Genomic DNA, 23,925 nt, shown 5'->3' on the forward strand with positions numbered 1-23,925 from the left:
GATCACACCTTTGCTGTAACAATTTAATCTGTATTTCCTTTTTTACTTTTGATTTTACAGTTTTGAGTTTTTAATGTATAACTAATATAAATTTGTTGGGCTACAGTTGGACAGGTATATGCTTGGCATATAGTAAGCATTCAGATTTTGTTGAATAAATTATAAACTTTTAAATAGTACAGGTAAAATGTTATAACAATGTCCATTAAGGGTTCTGAATAATTAATCTCTTTTCACATTTGGATGGCTTGCCAGAATAACATTACTTTATTATATTTGGAAAAAGTAATGATTTTAAGCATTTTGTGATAATACTGGGCATAGTCCCTAACTTCAGAACTTACATTTTAGCTAGGGAAAAAACACATGAAATGATTCCTAGGTAGCACAATAATATATGTGATTCAGTATATATTTTAGAGGGAGGGGAAGAGATGCTTAATGGAAGATCAGAATTGGGGTTGTAGATATAAGATTTCAACAGCTTCAGGAGAAAGTGTTCCTGAAAAGGGAAACCAGTTTATGCAAGGTAAGGTTGGTCATGAGTGAAATTTGTAATGGGTAATGGTGGCTACAAGGAGTGAAGGAGGAAGAGAAGATTAGATAGAACCTTGAAAACCAGGTAGAAGAGATTGGATTTGATGCTGGAGGCAGTAAGGAGCCTTTGAGTTCTGGAGCAGAGTAACATCATAATGAAAGCTGAGGGTAGTCCCACTGCAGGATAAACATAGTTACGGAGACATCTAACATTTCTCTCATTATTACAGAAGAACGAATAACCCTGTATATCACTAGTTCTCTGTTCTAATTCTCATTGTAGCTGTGGTATTCAATTAAAGTCCCAAATACAGGTCAACTCAACTCTTCCTCATAATTATCATTTTAGTCCCAACTATAAACACCCCAGCCATGCCTCACAAGTAAAAAGTTCTGCTGCAACGAAATAATTCAGATGATTCTGAGTTTTAAAAATATATATTGAACCACACCATCTAGTATGATAAAGAATCAAGAAAGAATCAGGTGCAAAGCAGATGATCACATACTATGTACAAATCTACTGAAACACCAAACGCTGCAGAGCAGGCCTAAGAACATTCCTAATGTTAAGAGACTAGGGCTAAATTTGAATCAACGTTTGACTAGTTAATGACACCAAATAAAAGGAAAATGGTGTCTTAAGGCACTACGGCTATAGTTCTTATTTCATCTTTTCCTGAACAGTCTATTAGGAGAGAAGACTTCCCGCACTTAGACGTTCCAGAATAAACCTTTCAACAAACAAAAGAAGCACTTTAGATGGCTCCACAATGCAGAGAACACAGCAATCCTCTATCCTGGGCACAGCAGCAAGTCTGAACAGGAAATAGGATTAAGAACACGTATTACAGGCCTCTCTGACATTAAACAGAACCAGTTGATGACATAAACAAATAGTGTTCACCCAGGAGTTTAAAAGCCTTTGTGAAAATACACATCTGTTGACAATTTTCAAGTTGTTTATTGGAAATCATAGATTTATTTTTAAAAACCCGCTAATTATTTTGCCATATAAGAGCAAAATTAAAATAATATAAATAACATTTTGGTATAAAATTAATAATATGGAAAATAGATGCAAGCCAACCAAGAGGTAAAAAGTGTTTAGCAATAATACTGTATATAACCATCAATTGACCATCCAGCCTGAAAGTTTATTTTCCCTTTATTGATGACTTTTAAAGATAGCCTTGCACTGGAGCACCAAAAAGTTTTTTTTTTCCTTCCTTTTTTAAAAGGTTGGAATCCTTTATTTACAATTATTCTTCTCAGTACTTTAAGTCTGATGAAGGAAGTATCTAGCAATTTCCTTATTAAAAAAAGGAAGTGCCTTCATATTTCCTCTAAATTTAAATGTTTCATTCTGTGTCAAGGAAAAATGAAAGATGAACACAACTGAAGGGAGCTCTTTCACAAATAAATAACTGTTTCACAAAAGTATTGATGTAAACAAGATCATTTTGATGGGCAGAGACACGGATGTTCTCAACCAATAGCAAATTTAAACAGTTACAAGTATAGATACACAGGGCATATATATGACCAAAGGACAAATGGTATTAAAGGATCAACTAATAAAAATTAATTATAAACCTGCTTTGCCAAAATGCACTTTTGTTCTCTACAGTTTTTAAAATTGGTCAGAAAATTTAAATTGTAATGATCTAAAAACTCTGAATCTACTCTGAAAGTAACTACAAACCAGAATGTTTGACACCATAGTTTTGACATGAGTTAAAAATGCTAAATTATCTGAACAATCAATGTAAACAAGCTTTGATTTTCACAATAGAAAAAATTAACAAAAAGCTTCTGTAAACAATGAAAAGCTACCTGCAACAAATTATATATATATATGTGTATATATATATATATTTATATATCATCATCATCCAGTTATGTATACTGAGAATTCTTTTTTAGTTTTTTTGTGTGTTTCAGATGTCATCATTTCAAGTGATACATCTTTGTTTTCCCTAACACTCACCTTTGCAGACAAAGGGTTTATAATCAGTTTAACTGCTTTTGCTGAAGTCATTATTTTGCCTTTCATATAATCCCCCTAACAACAGACCTCACCTAGTTCTTTCTGTAGTGAGGAGAGGTTGTTTGTATCATAGCCACATTTTCATCCTGCCATGTAAAATAAATCTAACTTCCGATATTGGATCTCAGCCACATCTCTTTTATTACAAGGAACATACAGCTTTACAAATGTTTTAAACTTCATTCAGGTGACTTTTCTATCACTTTCATTCTGAAATATTTAGAAGTTGAATATCACCTCTGATAGTCATTTTGATGAAAGAATACATTTTTTTAGCTACTACAGTTTTGATGTTTAATACTCTCAGTTTTAGCAGCTAAACTTAAAACCAACTGGTTTATGAGACCCTGTTGGAGAGGGGTGGGCTGATTTTAGTAATTAATACAATTTAGACATTAAAACTTTTATTTTATAAATTATGGAGAAAAGAGTCTCATAAAGTTCTATCTTTCTTTTTGAATTCTTCTCCATTATTAATATTCCTTTATGTAAACTACATTCAAATAGCTGCCTTAAAAACAGACTGATACTGAATATTTTAAAACCAGTTGAAATTTCATTAAATTATTGATAAAATCAACCTATCTGAATTAACAATGATTTATCTCTAGCAAAGGACCCTCTGAGTAAGACACTGTCCATGTTTTGTGTCATTGTCTAATAATAATAAAAAAAAAACATAATAAAGTACTAGTTAGGATAGAGCTAATGACTTCTCAAATTTCACATTAAACTTTGAAAAAATGTATAAATATATTTAAAATGACTCCAATACTGTCCAGGTAAAACAGCTACATGAATGTGACAGTAAATGATTTGGTGATTTATAAAGAAATTGTGTATCTTCTCCTAAGTCTCCTCTGAAGAAGAGGAAACTTTCTTTGACCAGGTTCATGTACTTTCTTCCATGCCAATCCTCCCTTGCCCCCACCAACTCCCTCAAGTGCTCTTTAATAAGTACCTGGTTCAGCAACATATCCATTTCTTGGAAATGTTATGCTATACATTTACTTGGTATTTTCCAAAAGCAGTTATCCTAACACCTAGGCACCTTAATAACTTTTCTACTCCTCCAATATACACATGGTACTGATAACTTGAAATTCCCTTTAGTTTTGTTTTCATATGAACCTTGTCTAAATGTAAATCCCTTGAAATGAATTTAGGCAATGAAGTAGGTAAGTTATATTGAAGGGCTTCTAGAATCAAAGAAACATTCTGATAGACTGGGCTTTCAAAATATTCCTTTGTTCTTCATATTCATTTCACTTATGGTATAGACAAACATTTAAAAGTTTCTTTATCCAGGTTTGGCTCAGTGACAGTGATAAAATACAACATTCAAGTACTATTAGGCAAAGGCAGCCCTACAGGGATATGTATCCACATAGGTCAGTTTGCAAAGGAGAACTATCTTAATTATTCTGCAGTACATCTGACCAAAGAAACCTTTTGAAATTGTTTTCACTTTTGGGTCTGTGGCATCCATCCAGAGGTCCTGAAGGTCTTCTACATGCCCATGAGATGTCATCATTTTTTCATAGATGCAAGGATGGTAAGGGGTTTTACCTTCCCCAGAAAAAAACACATGGTATTGTGGTACTATCCCTATTTTGTTGGCACAGAGGCCCATGAACACATCGTCTATGTAAAGGCTAGAGTTAAGTGTCTGTGATGCCTCATAGACTTTGGCAGCCACATCACCAGAGATCACATAGGCGGCTCCAGCGGTATAGTCAGGGTAAGCCGGCCACTGGTACATTTCATAAGAAACATAGTATTTGCTGCGTTTGTCTCTAACGGGAGGAGCACCACGGTGAACACGACCAATCCAAAAGTCTTGAACACCAATTTGTTCTAAACTTTGAAGGTATTCAATAAGATTTGGCATGTGAATAAATATGTCGTCGTCAGCAGTCATGAGGAATTTGGCATGTGGACAAAAGCGATTTGCCCAACTGAACTGGAGAAGAAATTTAAGAGTAAGATTATAGAAAGAATCAGCAAAGTCTTGCTGAATTATATCACTGTACATCTGATCTTCCCAAACCAGCCTTCTCTGAAGTCTTTCTCTTGTCAGTGGGTCAGAAGGTGTTCCTAAGACAAACAGAGTTTTGATGTTGGCGTTAAGTTGAGAGCAAACATACTTTTCATTGCCCCATGTTTTCCTAATGGCAGAACGACGATTGTAATTTTCAGGCGCAGTCTTTACAAACAGTAAGAGCAGGACATCTTGCGCTTGACACTTATCCTCATGGTTAATCAAGTACTGGTAACGAGGAACCCCCTCCTCGCTGCGCTTAAGAGACAGGCTGTCATTCACAAAATTGTAGCTATTTATGAGGTATCTGTAAGAGTAGGACTTCATATGGCTCACGATGTGATTATCGATCGATATCCAGAAGAACATCAGGCTTAGTACAAAACAAGTGGCAAATAACTGAATAAACTGCCATTTTTTTACTCTCCTGCCACTAACAAACATTCTGACGTCCATCCAGGTCTGTTTTTATTTAGGGTCAGTTATAAACAAGTGCTTGCTTCTTCAAAACCATAGGACTGTGTATTCTGTAGAACAGATGTCCATGTTGGTCATTAAAAATGTAAAAGGAGCTCCTTATTTCATAAAATATTTTCTTTTAATACCATTTTTTTCGGAGACTGCAAAAGAACGGAACACACTGCAGAATGACGCTGGCACATCAGAATGCTCCCACTCTGACATCCTTCATTAAGTTCAAGGATTGGCCTTATGCAGCTATTCTGTGTAGTCCTTTTTGTGCAAGTTAAGTGCAACCTATTAGAGTCAGGAAGAGAAAAAAATTACAAGTGAATGGATTACTGAGTTACCAGAAAGAATCCTTAAAAACAATATGTAACCTGACTGATCTGGATAAAATGTGATGGGGCAGCTGGTGTTGAGTAGACGCATACAGCTGTTTATTTTTTCAGGAGAATCCAAGGAAAGGGAAAGAACCACCCTCTACCTTCTTCTCATGCAGAATACAAAGACCCTTTTCTCTTCTCAAGCCTAGGAAGAAAATCTCCAAAATGTCTGTCACCTAAAGTTCAAGTTTCTTAAATGGGTATGTCCATGAATATATTGACTTGGAATATAGTCACAATGAAAGCAGCTATATAGTTCAAGGAACAATACTCAATGAAACGAAAGTTCATACATTAAAGCTTGCCCCAGACAAGACAGAAATAGGAGTAATATTTTTTTTTCAAACCAAGATTCATAATCAAGAAGTTGAGATATGCTTCTCAAAAGCATAGTCCCAACTCTCTAACCAAAGTGGCATTTCTGTACAGTCATCTTGTTTCTGTTCTTTTCCTTCTGGAAACTCCACAGGCACCTCGAATTTAACATGTTCAAAAATAACTGCATACACTGAGAGCACCAGGCAGTACTGGCCTAACCTGGGTGGTGGGGCCTTTCACACCCAGCTGTATTTCCCGTCGCCCAAGGTAACTCTACACGAGGGTGATAATTGCACAAGCTAGGCTTGCAAAAAGCCCAAGGAGGACAGGAGATCAGAACCAAGCCTTAGTGATAATTCAGAGATCAGCACAGGTAAACTTTTATCCCTAAGGGTATAGATTTTTTAATTGCTAGCACCACTTAGGAATCCACAAAAGCTTTAAAAAAGAAAAAGAAGGAAAAAGGAAAAGCATAATAGAGAATGGCAGAGTGCATTGAAAGTAGTTAGGTATCATTTTGTGAAATTTTAAGTTTTGTGTGTAAATACCTTCTGGGTTGTAAAGTAAAATGCATTTCTGTTGTAAAGTAAAATGCAAAAAAGTGAGGAATACTGCTATAAGGGCTAGATCAATATTGGTAATTTGCCCCTTGGTTTGGGTGGTCATGGCGGACTGAATGAATGCTCTAGGGTAGGACAAAAGAAGACTTTTGGGCGTCCCTTGGACTAAAAGGAGATCAAAACAGTCAATCCTAAAGGAAATCAACCCTGAATATTCATTGGAAGGACTGATGCTGAAGCTCCAATACTGATACTGAAGGACTGAAGCTGAAGCTTCAAAAATCCCCCTGATGCGAAAAGCCGACTCATTGGAAAAGACTGATGCTGGTAAACATTGAAGGTAGGAGCAGAAGGGGACAACAGAGGACAAGATGGTTGAATGGCATCACCAATTCAATGGACATGAGTTTGAGAAAATTCTGGGAGATAGTGAAGGACAAGGGAAGCCTAGCGGGCTGCAGTGCATGGGGTTGCAAACAGTCAGACATGACTCAGTGACTGAACTATAACAAGGGTGAGAGATAGTAAGAAACATCCCTTTCTGATGGTGGCATCTGCTTACACTTTGCAAAATTGCTTTCATTGGGGAGGTGTAGCGGGGGAGGGGCACTTCCTCTCAGTCTTAACTGTGCTCTCTTAGATAAGCCCCACCTCTGAAGACCCAGCCTTCTGCCCCTCCCACAATACACACAGAAGGAACTGGAGGCTTCATGCAAAGTAACAGAGAAAGGCAGAGTTTAACACAGCTTAAGTGTTTAAGAATTCTATGAAAAATCTTAATTGAAACTAATTTGCTGTTTCTATTCCAAGAGATCTCCGGAAGGAAACAAAAAGAAGAGTAACCTTTGGAACCACAGGCAAAACTAGCTTCCCATTTCTGAGCAGCTTCACTTACTCTGTTCCAAGGGCAGCTTTGCTTTGCACCTATTCACAGTTGTCTACAAGCCGGAGCTTCTTGCTAGACAATCAGCCTACCGGCCCAACTCTGCCAGCACCCACTTGCACCCTGGACTCATAGGGGCCCTTGTCTCTCTCCCATGAATGGGTCTATTGCTCATCTGGATGAGAACAACTATAGCATAACGCTCTATCACTATCTATCACCAAACAGCCAGCCCATAACATTTGTTTTGTCCCCTTCCACCCCACTACATATATATTTCCCTCATTTTCCCATACTCCTTCAACTGTTCCCAATTGGCCTCTAAGAGTCACAACTGTTTTCTGAAAAATGACAAAGAACTAGTCATGAAGCCAACAACCCACACTACTTCTTTAGGCTCAGCACAGTGTGTGAAGTTCTAAGACACAGTTTCTCCACCCACAGCTGCTTGAACTTTGGAGCCACTGTTTACATCAGTCACAACCAAATCTCCCTGATGTGATGATAAGAGTGTTGATGTGATGAAGGGAACATCTGGGATTCATAGAACTCGGCTTCTCTAATAACAAAAGAACACCCCTACTCCTCCAAAGTGAACTTAGTTATTAGGATGGCTTTTTCCAACCAAAAGCAAAAGCACCTCCATGATCTAAATTCATCTGTTAAAACTAAACAATGTTGTCCCAACCCTGGTGTTGCTGATAGAGACAATTCACAGGCAATCAAGGCTCACCCTTCTGGGTTCACACTGTCATAAAGCTTCTCTAAGGCACATCTTCTAGCTTCTGTATTCACAGCGCCCACAGGCCTGCCTGACCTAGAGAAAGAAAATGCTGGACCTAACAGGAAACAAAGCGATCCCAGTAATGAATGTGAGCTCAGCAACCATCCACAACAGAATGCTGTGGATGCAGCTTCCTTTGTGCCTGCAGTGCAACTGGGTGACCAATCAACTGTCGAAACCAGGGCCACCCAGTTTGGGGCCAGGTTTATTATATAACCTCAGGCACCCCTCACTGCACTCTGCTTTAGTGACTCAATCTGTATACTGGGAGCAAAGATCAAAGAATTGTTACTGAGGGAATACAAAAATTACAGATGACTTCAGAGCCTGCTGAAAATACGAAACAGGGAAGGCTCTATGAGAGAACAGGACAAAGAGCTGCTTAGGGGAAAATATGCAAATACTTGGAATATAACTGGGGTTTGCTTCTGTCTGGATTAAGAGGAAGGTAAAGATATTCTCAGTTTTCTCTTTCCTAAAGGAAGTAGTCAGAAGAACAAGAAGTCTGAGTGGATAAGAAGTTGAGTAGGAATATCAGAAAAGAATGTGGCAGACCTCACCCCAAATACTTTTCAGTCTGGGAGCTGTGCCCCTCAACCACTCAAGAATATTTCTTCACAAGAGAGCTCTTCAAATTTCTCTGATTATAAACAGAAAACAAAACAATTAATGCATCTAGAGGCTACAGGTTTCCCAAAATGAACCCTGACTTTTTTCTACTTCATTCCTGCTGTCAACTCATTCTCTGTTGAGTTTACTTTTGTAATCCTAAAGTATTATGCAGAACCTGCTACAAATTTTGAAGTTTTAGTTAAGATGATGAGGTTGGCATTTTAATTTCAAGTTAAACAACCTCAATGTTGTTTAAGTTAATTTCAGTGTCCAATGTTTCAGTTAATCCTACAAGTGTGTGTGTGTTTGCTATAGAAATACACCGGGCATGGTGGCAGTCATGAGGTAATATTTTCTGGTCTCTGCTCTGAAAGCACCAACAATCTAGTTGAGACAAGACTCACAGCATGCATGTGGAAACACAGTTCCCCTGGACAACAGCAGGCATGTCACAGTAGGGTTTACTCTGTATGTCAGCACCAATCTGGGTCATACCTGCTCTAGGCACAATAGGAGTGTCCCTGGGAGGAGAAATCAGTGACAGCTAGATCACAAGGGCCTAGGATGATCAGGATTTAGGTGGTTGCAGAAGGACAAGGAAGCAGTTTCAGGCAACAAAGGAAAGAAATACAATATGGCAAATATTTGAGAAACAGGCCTGTATTGATATTTGAAAGCAGGGAGGTTGGGGTGTACTTATGGAGAACCTTGAAAATAAGGCAGAGAAGGCAGTGCCCAAGGCAGCAGGTCCTTTTTGTTTTTAGTGATAACTCCCTTGTCAATATTTATTAAGCTTTATGCAGAAATCTGGCACTGGTACGAAGGATGCAGGATTCCTAGAGATCAGACCCTGGGTAATAACAGGACCTTGTACTGAAGCAGGCAGGCTTCCCTGGTGGCTCAGCCTGTAAAGAATCCACCTGAAATGCAGGAGACTGGGGTTCAATCCCTGGGTTGGGAAGATCCCCTGGAGAAGAGAATGGCTACCCAGTCCAGTATTCTTGCCCGGAGAATCCCATGGACAGAGGAGCCTGGTGGGCTACAGTGCATGGGGTCACGAAAGAGTTGGACATGACTGAGCAACAGAGCACACACATACTGAAGTGAGATGAGATAAAAAGGGTCTAGTCTAGGATGGTGGAGGTAGGGAGGGAAGGAAAGGATGAAGATGACCTTCTCGACTCTGTGGGAGAAGGTGAGGGTGGGATGATCTGAGAGAATAGCACTGAAACATGTATATTATCATATGTGAAACAGATCACCAGTCCAGGTTTGATGTATGAGACAGGGTGCTCAGGGCTGGTGCACTGGGATGACCCAGAGGGATGGGATGGGGAGGGAGGTGGGAAGGGGGTTCAGGATGGGGAACACATGTACACCCATGGCTGATTTATGTCAATGTATGGCAAAAACCACTACAATATGGTCAAGTAATTAGCCTCCAATTAAAATAAATAATTTAAAAAAAAAAAAAAGCCTCAGTGGCATGTGATGAGTGACCTGGGACAGGGAGTAAAGGAGAGGAGAAAAATCTAGGTTCAAGCATTACTGACAAAGGAGGGAAAACTGGTTTCCTGAGTCAGGAATGAGGTGGCAACACATTTGCTTTTAAGCTGTGTTGATGGAGATGTTAAGAGAGACAGCAAGTAGGTAAGTCCAGCAGGTAATCTGAGCCTGGAAGCAGACAGCACTGAAGTCCAGTGGGCGCCCTGAGTTATAAAGACAATGGGGGCCATGAACATGGGTGAACTCTCAAGGAAGAAGAGCTGAGCAAAGGCCTGGAGGAATCGTCAACTCAGGGAAAGGAGAAAATGGAGGAGTCAAAGAAAAGAGAAACTATTTTAAAGGGCTGGTTCATCAGAAAGTTAAGATGAGGTAACAAAGATCGAGAGAGACAATCGGAAGGCAGGGCAGACAAGGCCTGTCATGGAGCTCAAGTGGGAAGACAGACCTGGAGCAAACAGTGAGAGCTGTGCTGGGAGACAGGGGGGCTCTCAAGGTTGGGCGTGGGTGGGGTTGGGGAAGGCATCTTCCAGGAAAAGCAGCAGCACTGTACCTAGACCAGAGTAATGTTAACTAGAGAAAGCCAGTGGGTTTGAATTCAAAAATGTCTATTTGTTTTTTGATTCTAATTAAGAAACATCTATTTGTTTCTTAACCACTATTTTAGACCACCATTGTAATACGTTAACAACATCCAATCTTAGAGAAACTGTATTTCTACATCTTACCTAGAAGACATGTGACACTCAGAAGTCCAAGGAGCCCTTGTTTTATGGCGTAGATGTTTGTTCACACTCCCTCCCACACACTGAAGACAACTTACTGGCAGGAAAAGTCATTTATGTGGCTTTATAGAACTGCATTATTCTGCAATGTCAAATTCTAGTCCACTCCCTCTTCAACCACAACCTCTAAGCATTCATCTGGAATGCTCTGCCCACCCCCTACCTGCCCCCTAACACCCCTGGCCCATCCAGCCCTCTCCTGACTCTTCTTCTACCCACCTCCCTGTCTCAGGTGCCGGGTCACCTGGCACCTTTGCCCTCTTGTCCCTGGCTCCTGTCCTTCCACCCCAGCAACCCCAGACCTTGGGTCATTCCCATCTTCCTATAATGCCTGCCAGGCTGCTGGAGAAACATAACACAGAAGGCAGACAGTGCCACCACACATGGTGACATCCAGCTGTGGGCAGAGTGCGCAGTGCAGTGTGACTGGCCTCTACTTGTTACGGAGCTGCTCCCTCTCCCAGGCTCTCCACCAGCCATGCTGGCTCTTCCCCCCTCTTCCTAGGAAGTGTCATGCTCACTCTTAGCTGACAACTTCCCTTCCTACCTCGTAGAAAAAGTAAAAGACATCACACACTTGTCACCCTCTCATCCCATGTGTGCTTCCTCTTCAGGAATTCCCCGGGCTGGGCAGCCCACTCCGTTCCCTCTATAAAGCACACTGACCACCGTCAGGGGCCAGGCTAGGGAGAGGTGAGGGAAGCACTCATTTGGGGCACAAAATTTAAAAGTGATAAAAATATGACTATAATGTTGCTCCTCCAGCAAGTCACAGATTTTTTTTTTTAAGCCTCACTACTTGATACTTTTAAGCTTAAGTTTTCATGACTTAAAGTCTCATGTGAGATACAACTTTTGGTTCCTTTCCAGACATAACTCAAAGGAAAGAAAGATAACATTTTGTTTCTCATCTTTATGTTACATTTTGTTTTACATTCCAAGTATTTTTTTTCCTGGCTTGCTCTGATCATTTATTCCCTATTAAACATAGGTAGGATAATCCTCAGGAACCAAACTGCCATGTTAAAGAAATCAGTTATAAAAAGCCCTGAATTTACCAGAAAGCCTATGATTTGATCTTCATAGATTTTTTTTCTTAGTAAAATAGTATTTGGTCCTAAGAAACACAACTGGTTACTGTTTAGCACTAATTCTCTTTCTATTTGCTCAATAAGGTGGCAACCTGAAATGTGAATGTACAACTCACATTTTAAGTGGGAAAAATGAGATATTCTCTCAATTATATTTTATTCTTTAATCAAATTTAAGGGTATTCAATATAAGGCTATAAAAAAAGGACACATTCCATGCAACAGCTATCTTTAAGTGTTTATGTGACTGTGACTAGCTATGAAATTTAAGCTCAAGCTCTGGGCAAAGATTAAAAGTCATGTGGAATTGTTATTCCTCCACAAAGAATACATTTTAGAGTTAATTCTTGATCCACTGTTAGTCTGAAGGCTTTAAATTCCAGCTCTGCAAGCATGGATCTGAGACAGTGGGAAAAGTTGGTTGTAAAATGTATAGTGTGAATCTAGTAAATTGCTCTCCACTTACATAAACTATGCTATATGTTTCTTTATAAGTTAAACATGGTTGCCAATTTCTGTTTGCTGGTTGTGGGAAAACTAAAGACAAGAAAATGGCAAAATGAACAAACAAGTAAAGACAGGCTCCAAGTAAAGATAAGCACTAAGGAAACTGGTGACAGAGACATTATAGAGTATCATATTTCAGAGGCATTATATTAAAGGTTGCTAACATTTCCCAATAACCAGTTTGATTACACAGAATTTGAAACAAACAAAAGAGCTGAAATATAAAGAGAGTCTCGGAGCGGTCACACACTTGCTTTTCTAAGCCTGGCCTTCTGTGTTCATTCTTGAGGCATATTTGTTGAGTTGACAGGGTTGCCAGTTCTTATAAATATGATTTTTGTCAGTTTTGTTCTTGCCTACTTAAGGAACAAACTTCTCCTTATGCCTAGTGTAGCAACAGTTGCTAACATGGTATGTTTAGTGTGCACCAGGATCTGTTCAGAAAGCTTTACATAGACAGTAACTCTCTCAGTCTCACAACAACCTATGAGGGAGAAGTTATCTCCCCCTTTTTCAGAAGAAGAAATGGAGGCACCGAGACATGGTGTTAACCCTGTAACCTCCATGAATTCCAGACCCTGTTGCAGCTCAAAAGCAGATGGTCCTTTACAGCCCTGTCCCTGAATTCCTGACCTGCTCTTGCTGTACTCTTAGTGTGATGGAAGGACAGAGAAGCTGGTGGGGCAGAACCAAAAGAACCAACCCTAGAAGGGAAAAGATTTGCTTCCCTGTCTGAAGTTTGGAATCATTTATGTTTTGCTACCACCTGCATTTCACCAGAACTTGTTTTCATTTTCTCTGTAACACACCCTTTTCCCAACCTTCTATCTCGTTTCCCTCCTTCCTCTCCTTGATCTCAGTAGCACCAGACAATGGGCAAAAGTGACAGTTTGAGTCACTTTGGGTACAAAAAGTCTTTCCTGCACATGGAAGATTGGAGTATTTAAGGGAGGAGATTCAAAGTGGTACATGTGTGATAATAAGTCGCTTCAGTCAGGTCTTACTTTGTGGGACCCTGTGGACCGCAGCCTGCCAGGCTCCTCTGCCCATAGGATTCTCCAGGCAAGAATAATGGAGTGGGTTGCCGTGCCCTCTTCCAGGGGATCCTCCCAACCCAGGGATCAGACCCTCATCTCTTACATCTTCTGCATTGGCAGGTGGGTTCTTTACCACTAGGGCCACCTGGAAAGCCCTCAAAGTGGTAGAAGGAAGTAAAGAAAAAAGTAGGGAAGGAGAAGAGAGTAAAATGTACATGACTCAGAGAGGATATTTTAAGCAAGTATTCAATGAATAAGTATTGGATGAGATGAAAGGACAGGAGTCATACACAGCTGAGGTTAAATTATAATATGAAAAATACTGACTTCAAAATATAGTGACAATATAACCTGATATAAACATGCTATATAAGCTATACACTTTGGCCTGTTATCCAGTGGCAACATATTTCCTGTTCTGAATGCAATATTTGATTGTGGGTTCAGAAAACAAAAAATAAATAATGGTGTAAAATGTAAGATATACACACATACACATATATATCACATTTCCATTTCAGTTGATCAACATTTATTATAATAAGTAAATTGCCATTTAAACACCTGCCCTGTCCTAGATAATATGTTGTACAGCCCTGAAAGTAGGTAATACCTACATTTAAGTCATTCAACAAGTATTAATTTATCACATACTGTGTGGTAGGCCACAGGCAGGATGCTGAGAGAGCTTCAGAGATGCGTCCAGTGTAGATCCACTAACAGAGTAAAAAATTCTTCCAGTGCAACCTGGAATCTGGCAGTGGGGTGGGGGGGTGGGGGGCAGGTGGGCAAGAGAATAGAAAAATCAAGTGCGAAGGTGAACAAAAAATAATTTCTATCCTAGTGCTCCCATATACTAGTCACATGAGCTTGACTTGTCTTTAAACCTTGTACCAACAGTGTTTTCTGAGGATCATTTTAGATGATCTACTGACAAAATGTGGTCCAGGTCAAGTGTTCGATATATGTTAATTTCCTTTCTCTAGAAATTGTTCATACATCTTTACCATGATGGTTTAGTTAATAGATGGCTGATATTCTTTAGGGGTTATTTTCCTTTCAAAGTGATGAGCGGTACTCTTAATATTCTCCTCAAAAACTGTTATTAGATATGAGTTTTTCAAAGTTCTGATCTGATTGCTAATAGCCATTAAGACATCTCAGACACTATTGTGACTGAAAACAAAGGTGTCATTCCTAATTGAACATGGTCTTCCATTATCCTTGACAGGAAAGAACAATATGGTTCCCACAAGCACTTAAGAATACACTTCAAATGACACAGCCAAAAGATTGTAAGGTCCTGTAAAATATAAAGAAGGAAATCTGAGTCAACTTTTTAACTTACTTTTCTTAGACCACAATCAAAAAGTTGTCCAAAGAGTTGTAGAAAAGGAATAAAAGAGATAAAATATGAAATTTCAGGGAATCTTAAGCTGTGTAATAGTACCCTGAACTTAGAATTTAAGGAGCTTATTGCCTGCAGACTTAGAAGAATATTCCTTTCTGTTAAAAAAAAAAAAAAAAAAAAAACTTCCAGTGTTATAATCTTCACAATGGAAGATAAATCTTAAAAATAAGTTACTGGTGTCTCTGAATTTCTAGCATTTAAATGTAAAGAAATCACTTTTGCTTTTTCAGAGTTTACATCTCACCTGATTGAGTTGCTTATCTTTAAATATGAATTCTTCTATCTCTTTTACATATGCAAACTGCAAAAAAAAAAATTCTAGATTTACACTGTCTGGGCTAAATCTTTGCTGGTAGAAATTCTATATCTAATGGCTGAGCTCTTATAATAATTTGCTGTTCCCCAATTTCTGGAACATAGATTCAATGTATATTTCTCCTCATAAGATTATTCAACAATGGAAAATAATGGCTATGGAAGTATTTTCAATATTGGAAAATATTTTATTTTCAATAATGGAAAATAAAATAATGGCTATGGAAGCATTCCCCTAAAAAGTATAATGTGCCATAAAATGCAAAGCTAAAATTTATTCAGTTGAGAATATACAATGTTCCAAATATACAAGGATACATTTTGTTACTTTAAGACAACGTTTCCTTCGGAATTGCTCCTAGTTTCTTTCTATGCATCCTATGTTCTGATATATAGATTAGAGTGCAATTGGTTCTCAGAAAGATCTCTACCCTAACAATTTGAAAGTCACTGGGAGCAATGATTCTAGCCAAAGTGACCCATTTAAAAAGATGACCCATTTCAAAACCCATGAGTTATTATTCAAGCTGTTCTATATTTTAGAATTAGAAAGTTATTTCCTTTTCTTACAATCTCATTTGGATCAGTCTTTTATAAAAGGGAAATTCTATCTCTATTTTATTGAAATATATAAGTTGACATTTTCCCTTGCTAAAGCCTGCACTTTATTTTGAAAATTCTTCTCCACCTTCTGATGATTTGTGTTTGTGCATGTGTTTGTGTGTGGTCAGAACATTTAGTGCAGTATCATCTATGCCTCCTAACCATCCCTCATTTCTCATTCCTCAGAAACAGCCTCTCTGAGCCTCTCTGACTCTCCCTGTCATAACACTCATTCCCATCTTCAGGTGTCACAGTGAGCCCCTGGAGACTGAGGTTAGTCAAACTGAGTCACCTTCATCCTCAGAGGGGCTCAGTAAACACTCATGGAGAGTCCCTGTGGGAGAGGAGATGGGAGAGAGAGAGAAAGCGGAAGAGTGGAGAATCATTTATGTATTTAATGGAAACATTTCAGATATTGAATTTATTGTTTTTAAAAGAAAAAGTTGACTCCAAAAAGAAGCCCCACCCCTGCACAGGGACAAGATGTAAAATCACTGTAAGTTTCTTATGAGAAAGTTAAAACCTCAGGTGCTTATAACCAGTCCCCCTTTCAGAAAGTTCAGGACAGGATCTTTTCAGCACCACCACTTAATGCAACTACCTTCAACCTTCCTTTTCTGGGTCAGTTTCAGCTTCTCACATCCTTCTCCCTGCCCCCATAGGGACCAGGCAAAGTTTCCCAAAATAAAGGCACAGAGGAACAAATCCAGTTCTAATGTATGTGCTTTCATTAGAGAATTACCCTAAATACGACCTTCAAGCCACCACCAGCCACCGAGCGGTACAACGTTGGTGTCCCTTTAACATGACCCATAACCTATGAAAATCGACCCTGGGAACGAAAAATATAGGGTGTGTAGTCAGAATCGGATGAAAAGTTGCTACTCTGGATCTACGTAAGGGGCATCTGAGTAAACAAATGACTCTGTCACTTCAGGAAGCAAAATAAAATTTGGCAAAGTCAAAGGAAAGCGTGGCCAGGACCTCCCCGCTTAGAAAGAGGTCTCGTTTCCCAGTTATCCCGCCCGCCTACTTCCTTGTCTGTATTATCCCAGCCAGTAACTCACTGAAAGCTTCCCCTGTCTGGCGGTTTCCCAACTTCTAACACGACGCAGGATCTCTACCCGAATTCACCCCTGCAGCCTAGGTGTGGGCGCAAGGTTGGGGGCCCCACAGCCGGAAACCGAGGCCCGCAGGGCGCGGCGTTCCCCTCCCGGCTCCCGCGCTCCGGCCGGTTTCGGCATCGCGGCGCGGCGGCCGCCTAGCTGGAGCTCGTAGGAATGGGGACCGGCTCCGGGGAACTTCACCCTACACCCCGCCCCGGAGCTCTGGGCCCCCCAGCCTACCTGCTGCATCTGGATGGCGGCTCGGCCCAGGGTCGCGGTCGCCAAACGCCCGCCCGCAGGCCCGAATGAACAAAGGCGCCCCGGGGAGGGAACGTGCCTCTTTCCCCGCCGTACTCTCGGGCAGCGGGCAGCCCTGCCCCGCGGCGGATAGGGCGGCCCCAGCTTCCCGACGCCTGGCCTCGCGCTCCGGACCAGGGCCGCGAGCAGACGCCAAGCCCGGTGTCAGCTACAGCCTCGCCTCCTGGGCCCCAGAGCTCATTCCAACCTGAAGTCCTGGAGCCGCCGTGCGAGCGACTCTCCTCCCCTCTCGGCCCTGGCGACCTCGCCTGGTCCAGAGGAAGCAGAACAGACTCCTTTCCCGCAGTCCGGGAGCCACTCCGGCTGGGAGGCGCGGCGAGGCGGCCGGGCCGGGCAGGGGCGGGGCGGAGGCCAGGCCGGCCAGGAGCCCTTGCTGCGGACCAAGGGAATCCGTCTCCCCTCACAAAGAACAAACCAGATGAGGAGTTGTGAATTATCCCCGCCGAGCAGGCTGGAACTTTCCCCATTTAGTGATCCGGAAGAGAAGATTACATTTCCACCTACCCGGGGCCTGGGCCCCAGTTAGGATGCGGTGGATGCGGAGCAGTTTAAAAAGAGTACGATTGATCACACATATTAATTCTATATGAAACAACTGATCTCCATATACATTGCATTAGGAGGCAGAATTTGTTGGACAAGTGATCCTTTCGTTCAGAACACGCAACGGATTACTCATCTACCGGAGATAAGTTTTGACTGATTGAGTCGCAGTTCTCTGAGCACCTTATTTCCCTTTTCAGAGCGAGAGTTCTAAGGGCAAGCTAGACTTTAAAAGATCTCTTGTCACACCGCTTACGCACCCCCGCTCCGAGCTTCAGGGGGCCTCAGTGACAAAAGAAGGAAACTCAATTTTACTGCATACAGCTTTGCGACAGCGGTTCGTTTCAGGAATGCAATGGGCCGGTGGGAGAGACTCACTCCGCCCCGCGAGGAGTTTACTTTCAAGCCCAGCTTCATTTCAAAGAAAACGTAAAGCAAAACTCACCAGGACCAGCTCCTTAAACTCCCAAATCGCAGGTCGGCACTCCGCCGGCATGGGAACTAAAGTCATTGGTCTCCGGAACAAAACTTACTCGTTTTAAATTTTAGGCAGGGGCTGGGGGAGTTGGCTCTCGGTTGGGCTCGCTACCCCAGCGGGAAGCGGGCTGGAGCCGGCTGAAAGCTGGGGGACCCAATCAGGGGCTCGGCCCGTGTGCAGCCTGCTGCGTTTCCTGCACTCTCGGCGTCACTCCGAAGCCCAGCCTGGCCTGCCCGGTAGCCACCACCCCAGCGTGTAGGTGAAGGTGATGCGTCCCGCCTGTCTATTCCTGTCGGTGCAAGGCAGCTCCAGGAAGTGCTTCTCCACACCTCTTTAGTTAATTGAGATTATTTACTCAGATCATCAGACTCGCCTGGTGGCTGATGGTAAAGCGTCTGCCTACAATGCGGGAGACCCCACTTCAGTCCCTGGGTTGGGAAGATCTCCTGGAGAAGGAAATGGCAACCCACTCCAGTGTTCTTGCCTGGAAAATCCCATGGACGGAGGAGCCTGTAGGCTACAGTCCATGGGGTCGCAGAGTCGGACACGACTGAGCGACTTCACTTCACTGCTCAGATCATCAACTATGAGTCAGGATCCACCTGAATGTCCTCTTTGAGGTGTTTTCCCCATTCAGAATACTTAATACACATAGTAGACAAAATCAGAATATAAATTTCCACTGAAGGGAGGAAAGTATAAACAAATCATTTTGGGGGGGTTTGTTACTTATTCCCCAGATGTTGTTCTAGCATCCTCCTTATAGAACAAATATTGTCATTGAATAGTGGTGATATTTTGAACGATTTTGTAATTGTACAATATTATTTAAGAATATGACAGAAAAAAATTTAACCCTTTACTTCAGTAAAGTAAAAGCTGTGGATTTGTTATTGTAAAAGGAATTAAAATAAATAAATTTTTAAAAAAGGAATGGCAGGTAATGACTTGAAAGTAGATTATGGAATCAATTTGAAACTGTAAACACATCGTTGTACTTGTTATTTCTAGCTAGATTTTTAAAGAGGTGTTGTAATTGCTTTCTTTAGCTCCTTAGCATATGGAGCCATGCGATTATTTTCTTTTATATATTACCTATAGAGAGTGTGGCTTAGTATTGCTATTATCTACTCAGACCCAGTATTCCTATTATCTACTCAGACCTCATGGCATGTCTTATCACAGATAGAAATATTTAGGTATTTTGACTTGTAAGGGAGTCACTGACTGACCCATAAATAAGCTAATTTATTGTTGCTGCTGCTGCTGCTAAGTCGCTTCAGTCATGTCCGACTCTGTGCGACCTCATAGATGGCAGCTCATCAGGCTCCACCATTCCTGGGATTCTCCAGGCCAGAACACTGGAGTGGGTTGCCATTTCAACTTCTCTAATGCATGAAAGTGAAAAGTGAAAGTGAAGTCTCTCAGTCGTGTCCGACTCTTAGCGACCCCATGGACTGCAGCCCACCAGGCTCCTCCATCCATGGGATTCTCCAGGCAAGAGTACTGGAGTGGGGTGCCATTGCAAATCACCCCCTTTTACCTATGTGAAACAAAATCCTGATTATAAACCCACAGATATTCCCCTTAGGTATCATCTGTATATGTCAGATTTATGTACAAATGTTCAATTGCCGTTATATTACCATCAGGTCATTTGGAACTAGGCCCACATAAGTCCAGGTATCGCACATGCGTATTCCACATGCTTACACACATGGGACTGTGTCCTATACAAACTGACTGAAACATTGATAAATATATGTGAAAATCACATATTCACATCGACCTATATGAAGAGAGACAACCCAGACAGAAAGAGAAATGATTCAAAAGTAAGTCAAGACATTGGTGAAAGGATGTGGAGCTTTAGGTGGGAGGAGGGGAGAGGGTGTGGATAAGAGATGGGGATGAGCAAAGTGGTCCAGAATGCCTGACAGCTGCCCACGCATGCACAGGGAAGGCAGCTTTGTACATCTGGGAGGATTTCTTACAGCAAGCTGGCACCTTGTCCCACCCCAGGAAGAGAAGAAGAGGATGATAGACTTCATGGTAACAAAGTACTCTGTTTTATCCAGAGGGAGTGCATAAAATTTTTGAAATTAGTTGGAGATAAAATTAACTGATAGCAGCAAAGCCGACTTGACCATCACAAAGAATGAGGACAGTGTCACCTTGCCCTCGGTGTCCACAGTAGCTGCTTGTGAACCGAATCAACTAAAATTAGATTTATAAATGACTTTTAATCTCACCATCAGGAATTTGCTTCACAGAGCACTAGAAAATTTAGGGAAGTGCTGGAAAAGAAAGACCTGTAGCATCAAGATGGTGAACTTGAAAGACGATAGAAATTACAATTTGCAAGTTAGAAAGGAGAAGATAAGGCCAATAAAGAGCAAAAGAAGAAGCAAATGTAGGAGAGAGAACCAGAGAGTACGATATGTGTTATTAGTTGTGGCGAAAGAAAACTGAAACGAGTACAAGAGAACCCGGGAGATGGTGGGAGCAAAAGAAACCCAAAGAGAGAAGTGTTATTGAAATAATGAAAGGAGAACTGGTTGCTTAATGCCTAACACAGTTGAAGCATACCAACATAGTGCCAGGCTGACTTGTTCAGTTGCCCTTTCTGTAGGGAGATTTCCACACAGACCCTGTACAGGCCCTGCCCCATGAATTCAGACATACCACAAGCTATGTGTTCTGAAGCCAGTAAGAGTTCATGCAAGGCTTGGGCTGCTAGAGAGGTGAGGGTGGAATCCTGACTTAGTTCCTGCTGGCTACGAGATCTGGGCAAGCGACCTAACTTCTCTGTGCCCCATGGTAATTCCTGCCTGGAAGGGTGCAGTGAGGACTGATCACAGAGCAGTAACATGTACAAAATGCTGAGCAAGGCACCTCATGGCCTGGGTGGACAGGTTTCACTCTCACGTTCATTACAGGCTACAGAAAGCTCTTCTGACTTGGTGAGCAGGTCTTCCTGCTCTATCTCATCAGCTTCATTGCCATGAAGGGACCTGCTATGTTTCACATCTCTAGAGATACATTTTCTGTTAATAGAGCATCAGCAGTTAATGCGACATCTCCTTCACTGCCTCCTCCTCCTCTGCTGCCTACCACCTCCTTCTACCCACACATATATCCTTCTGGGCATTCTTTTCTCGCCACGTTTGCTCCTTGGTGATCTTATCATTTGCCTTCAATGCTTGATTTATATTTCTAACCGAGATTCCGAGCTCCAAACTGGAAAGTCTTGACTTAAGTGTGTCACATCAGGCTTAAGCTTAACAGGTCTAAAATGAGATATTCAAATACCTGTTTGTGAAATGATGACTGGATGGGTGTTGGATGACCCCAAGAGCCAGAATCCTTCTCACCGGTGGACCCAGCCCAGGGCATTTGTTACATGTCAATAACAGTCAGTGGCATTTTATCACTGTATCAATATCTATGGATCTTTTTTCCCTACTCTTTGAATGACCTACACCTCTTAAAGGTGGAGATTACATCCTGCTCATCTCCAGTTCCCTTAAAAAACCCTTCTGCAATGCCTTGCAAAGAGTGAATATGTATTAACCACTGGTTGAATTCAATTTTTTGCTGAATGCTGCCCACATTCATCAAAAGTTCAACATTTTGGTCCAAGAAGCTTCATCCACAGTACAATGGCCCCAGTGTACTTCGCCTTCCATGTCCACAAGGCCCAAATGCTGACACTGGAGGCACACTATCCCCTTTCCTACAGTTCTTGCTGTAGCTCTTGTGGTTTGGCACCATTCAACAGCCTGCCTCAGTTCTGGGATCTTGGCAGTTGTATGAAACCGTACTAGGTAGATCCAGAGCTGAAAGATGAAGGGAATTGACAGCACAAAGAGATACTCACCCACAGGCCATTCTAAGAACCCATTTTGTGTTTTTCTCTTCTGCATGGGTGGGGGGACCTCCTTAATACACCATCTCCTTCCGTCAGTACATAAGGGCATTTTTCATATGTGCGTGCTTAGTTGCTCAGTCGCATCCGACTCTTTGTGACCCTATGGGCCACAGCCTGCCAGGCTCCTCCGTCCATGGGATTTTCCTGGCAAGAATACCAGAGTGAGTTGCCATTCCTCCTCCAGGGGATCTCCCCAACCCAGGGATCATCTCTCATACCCTAAAACCCTCAGTAGGGGTCCAACAGGGACAGGGACAGTCTTGGAGATGCAGGTCCTACTTGCTGTGACCCTCCTTGGTGCAGTAGCACTGTGCTATGGACTGAGTGGGCCTCACTTGGGGAAGATAGTGGGGGTAGAGGATTGACATGTGAATGAGGCTGGGACAGGTTTTCTTTCCATGTTGCAAATGCTCAAACAGCACTTGTGACAATGACCCAGTACTAACTTCCTGCCAGTGGATCCTCAGCATTTCTCCTCCTCTCTCCACCTAAAGATCAGACATTCACTTTACACTCCCAGAGCCATGCAGCATTCTATACAGATTCCAGGGACTGCCTCTAATTCCATCTTTTTCTCTCCAAGCCAGGAGGGACACTTGATACTTGTGTAGGGACACTCTTGAATGCTACCTGATTAACACTTACATCTTAAAAGACAATTGGCACCAGCCTTCCGACAGTTATCTAAACTGAGGAAAACCTATTCGGGTCCTGTGATGAGATGGTACAGAGGAAAAGAAGAAAATCACAGTCCATGGAGATGTTCAGAAAATAGTTATTGACTATGATATGGGGACTGCGTGCTTGACTCAGATGCAGTCATTTGTGATAGAAATTTTGCACTTAAGTTTGGTTGTACTAATATTTAAGGGACAACCAAAATATAATTCTCGCCCTTTTCTTAATAGTTAATAATTATTAAGCTCTCATTGCCTGCTTTATGGAGCATACATGGTTCAAATCCTATTCAAATTAATTCTAAAAAGCAGTTATAAGCTTGCTTCAGATTTGTATTGAGTATTATTTAAGATATGGATCATTAGTTAGGAATTTAAAATAGCTATTGTGAGATTTTTCTTATAGCAGCACTTCTCAAAAGCCAGTTCTAAAGTTCTTGATAAATCATGTTCTCTGAAAAAAAAAACAAACCTTTCATGAATTGGTCTTGATTAGTCTGATGGTCTAGGGTCATAAAGCCCAATATTAACACCTATTTGCTCCTGTAAATATAGGGCTAGGAATCTTAGAAAGAGCAATACCTCAAGAAATAAGTTTCTAGCATAATAAACAAACAGACTATTTGGGGAGGAAAGGGATTAATAGATAGGATATCTGCTGGGTAGATAAAGATACAAATAGGCCTGCAGAAAGGTACAGAGGGTAGAGAAAGTAATGTGTCTTTTCAATGATTCTTGATCTTTGACTGTTTTATACATACTTTTCTTTTACCTTTGGGAATTTCCTTTTTGCAATAGATTTCCCTTTGCGTAAGGCAGAAGCTTATTACCTCTTTCACAATTTCTTTCCTTTATGGGAAAATCATTAAGTTACTTGGATACTCCGGTTGGAATTAGTACCAATATGACCCTTTCCCGTGGACTGAGGTAGTAATGATTTTCCTATCAGCAGTATTCTAAGAGTCTCCTTGGTATCAGAAGTCTCTCCCA

At 41.4% G+C, this 23,925-nt stretch overlaps 2 protein-coding genes across 4 annotated transcripts in view; one reads left to right on the plus strand and one right to left on the minus strand.

Annotated features, from left to right (window-relative positions):
- The window catches only part of MCF2L2 (MCF.2 cell line derived transforming sequence-like 2), a 280,616-nt gene that overhangs the window by 170,228 nt on the left and 86,463 nt on the right, over nucleotides 1-23,925 (plus strand). The window lies entirely within an intron of this gene.
- B3GNT5 (UDP-GlcNAc:betaGal beta-1,3-N-acetylglucosaminyltransferase 5) lies at nucleotides 1,482-18,589 on the minus strand. Of its 3 annotated transcripts, none has more exons than XM_005675213.3 (2): nucleotides 18,295-18,589; nucleotides 1,482-5,384 (listed from the first exon to the last, which is right to left on the minus strand). In XM_005675213.3, the coding sequence occupies exon 2, from the start codon at nucleotides 5,082-5,084 to the stop codon at nucleotides 3,939-3,941; it is 1,146 nt and encodes a 381-aa protein (XP_005675270.1). In that variant the 5' UTR covers nucleotides 5,085-5,384; nucleotides 18,295-18,589; the 3' UTR covers nucleotides 1,482-3,938. The 3 variants fall into 3 exon arrangements, with proteins under 3 accessions (XP_005675270.1, XP_017902958.1, XP_017902949.1); XM_018047469.1 differs by lacking the exon at nucleotides 18,295-18,589 and adding an exon at nucleotides 17,229-17,336 and having other exon boundaries at nucleotides 1,688-5,384; XM_018047460.1 differs by lacking the exon at nucleotides 18,295-18,589 and adding an exon at nucleotides 14,208-14,307 and having other exon boundaries at nucleotides 1,688-5,384.

The sequence above is a fragment of the Capra hircus genome, chromosome 1 (assembly GCF_001704415.2).
Source record: "Capra hircus breed San Clemente chromosome 1, ASM170441v1, whole genome shotgun sequence".
Lineage (NCBI taxonomy): Eukaryota > Metazoa > Chordata > Mammalia > Artiodactyla > Bovidae > Capra > Capra hircus.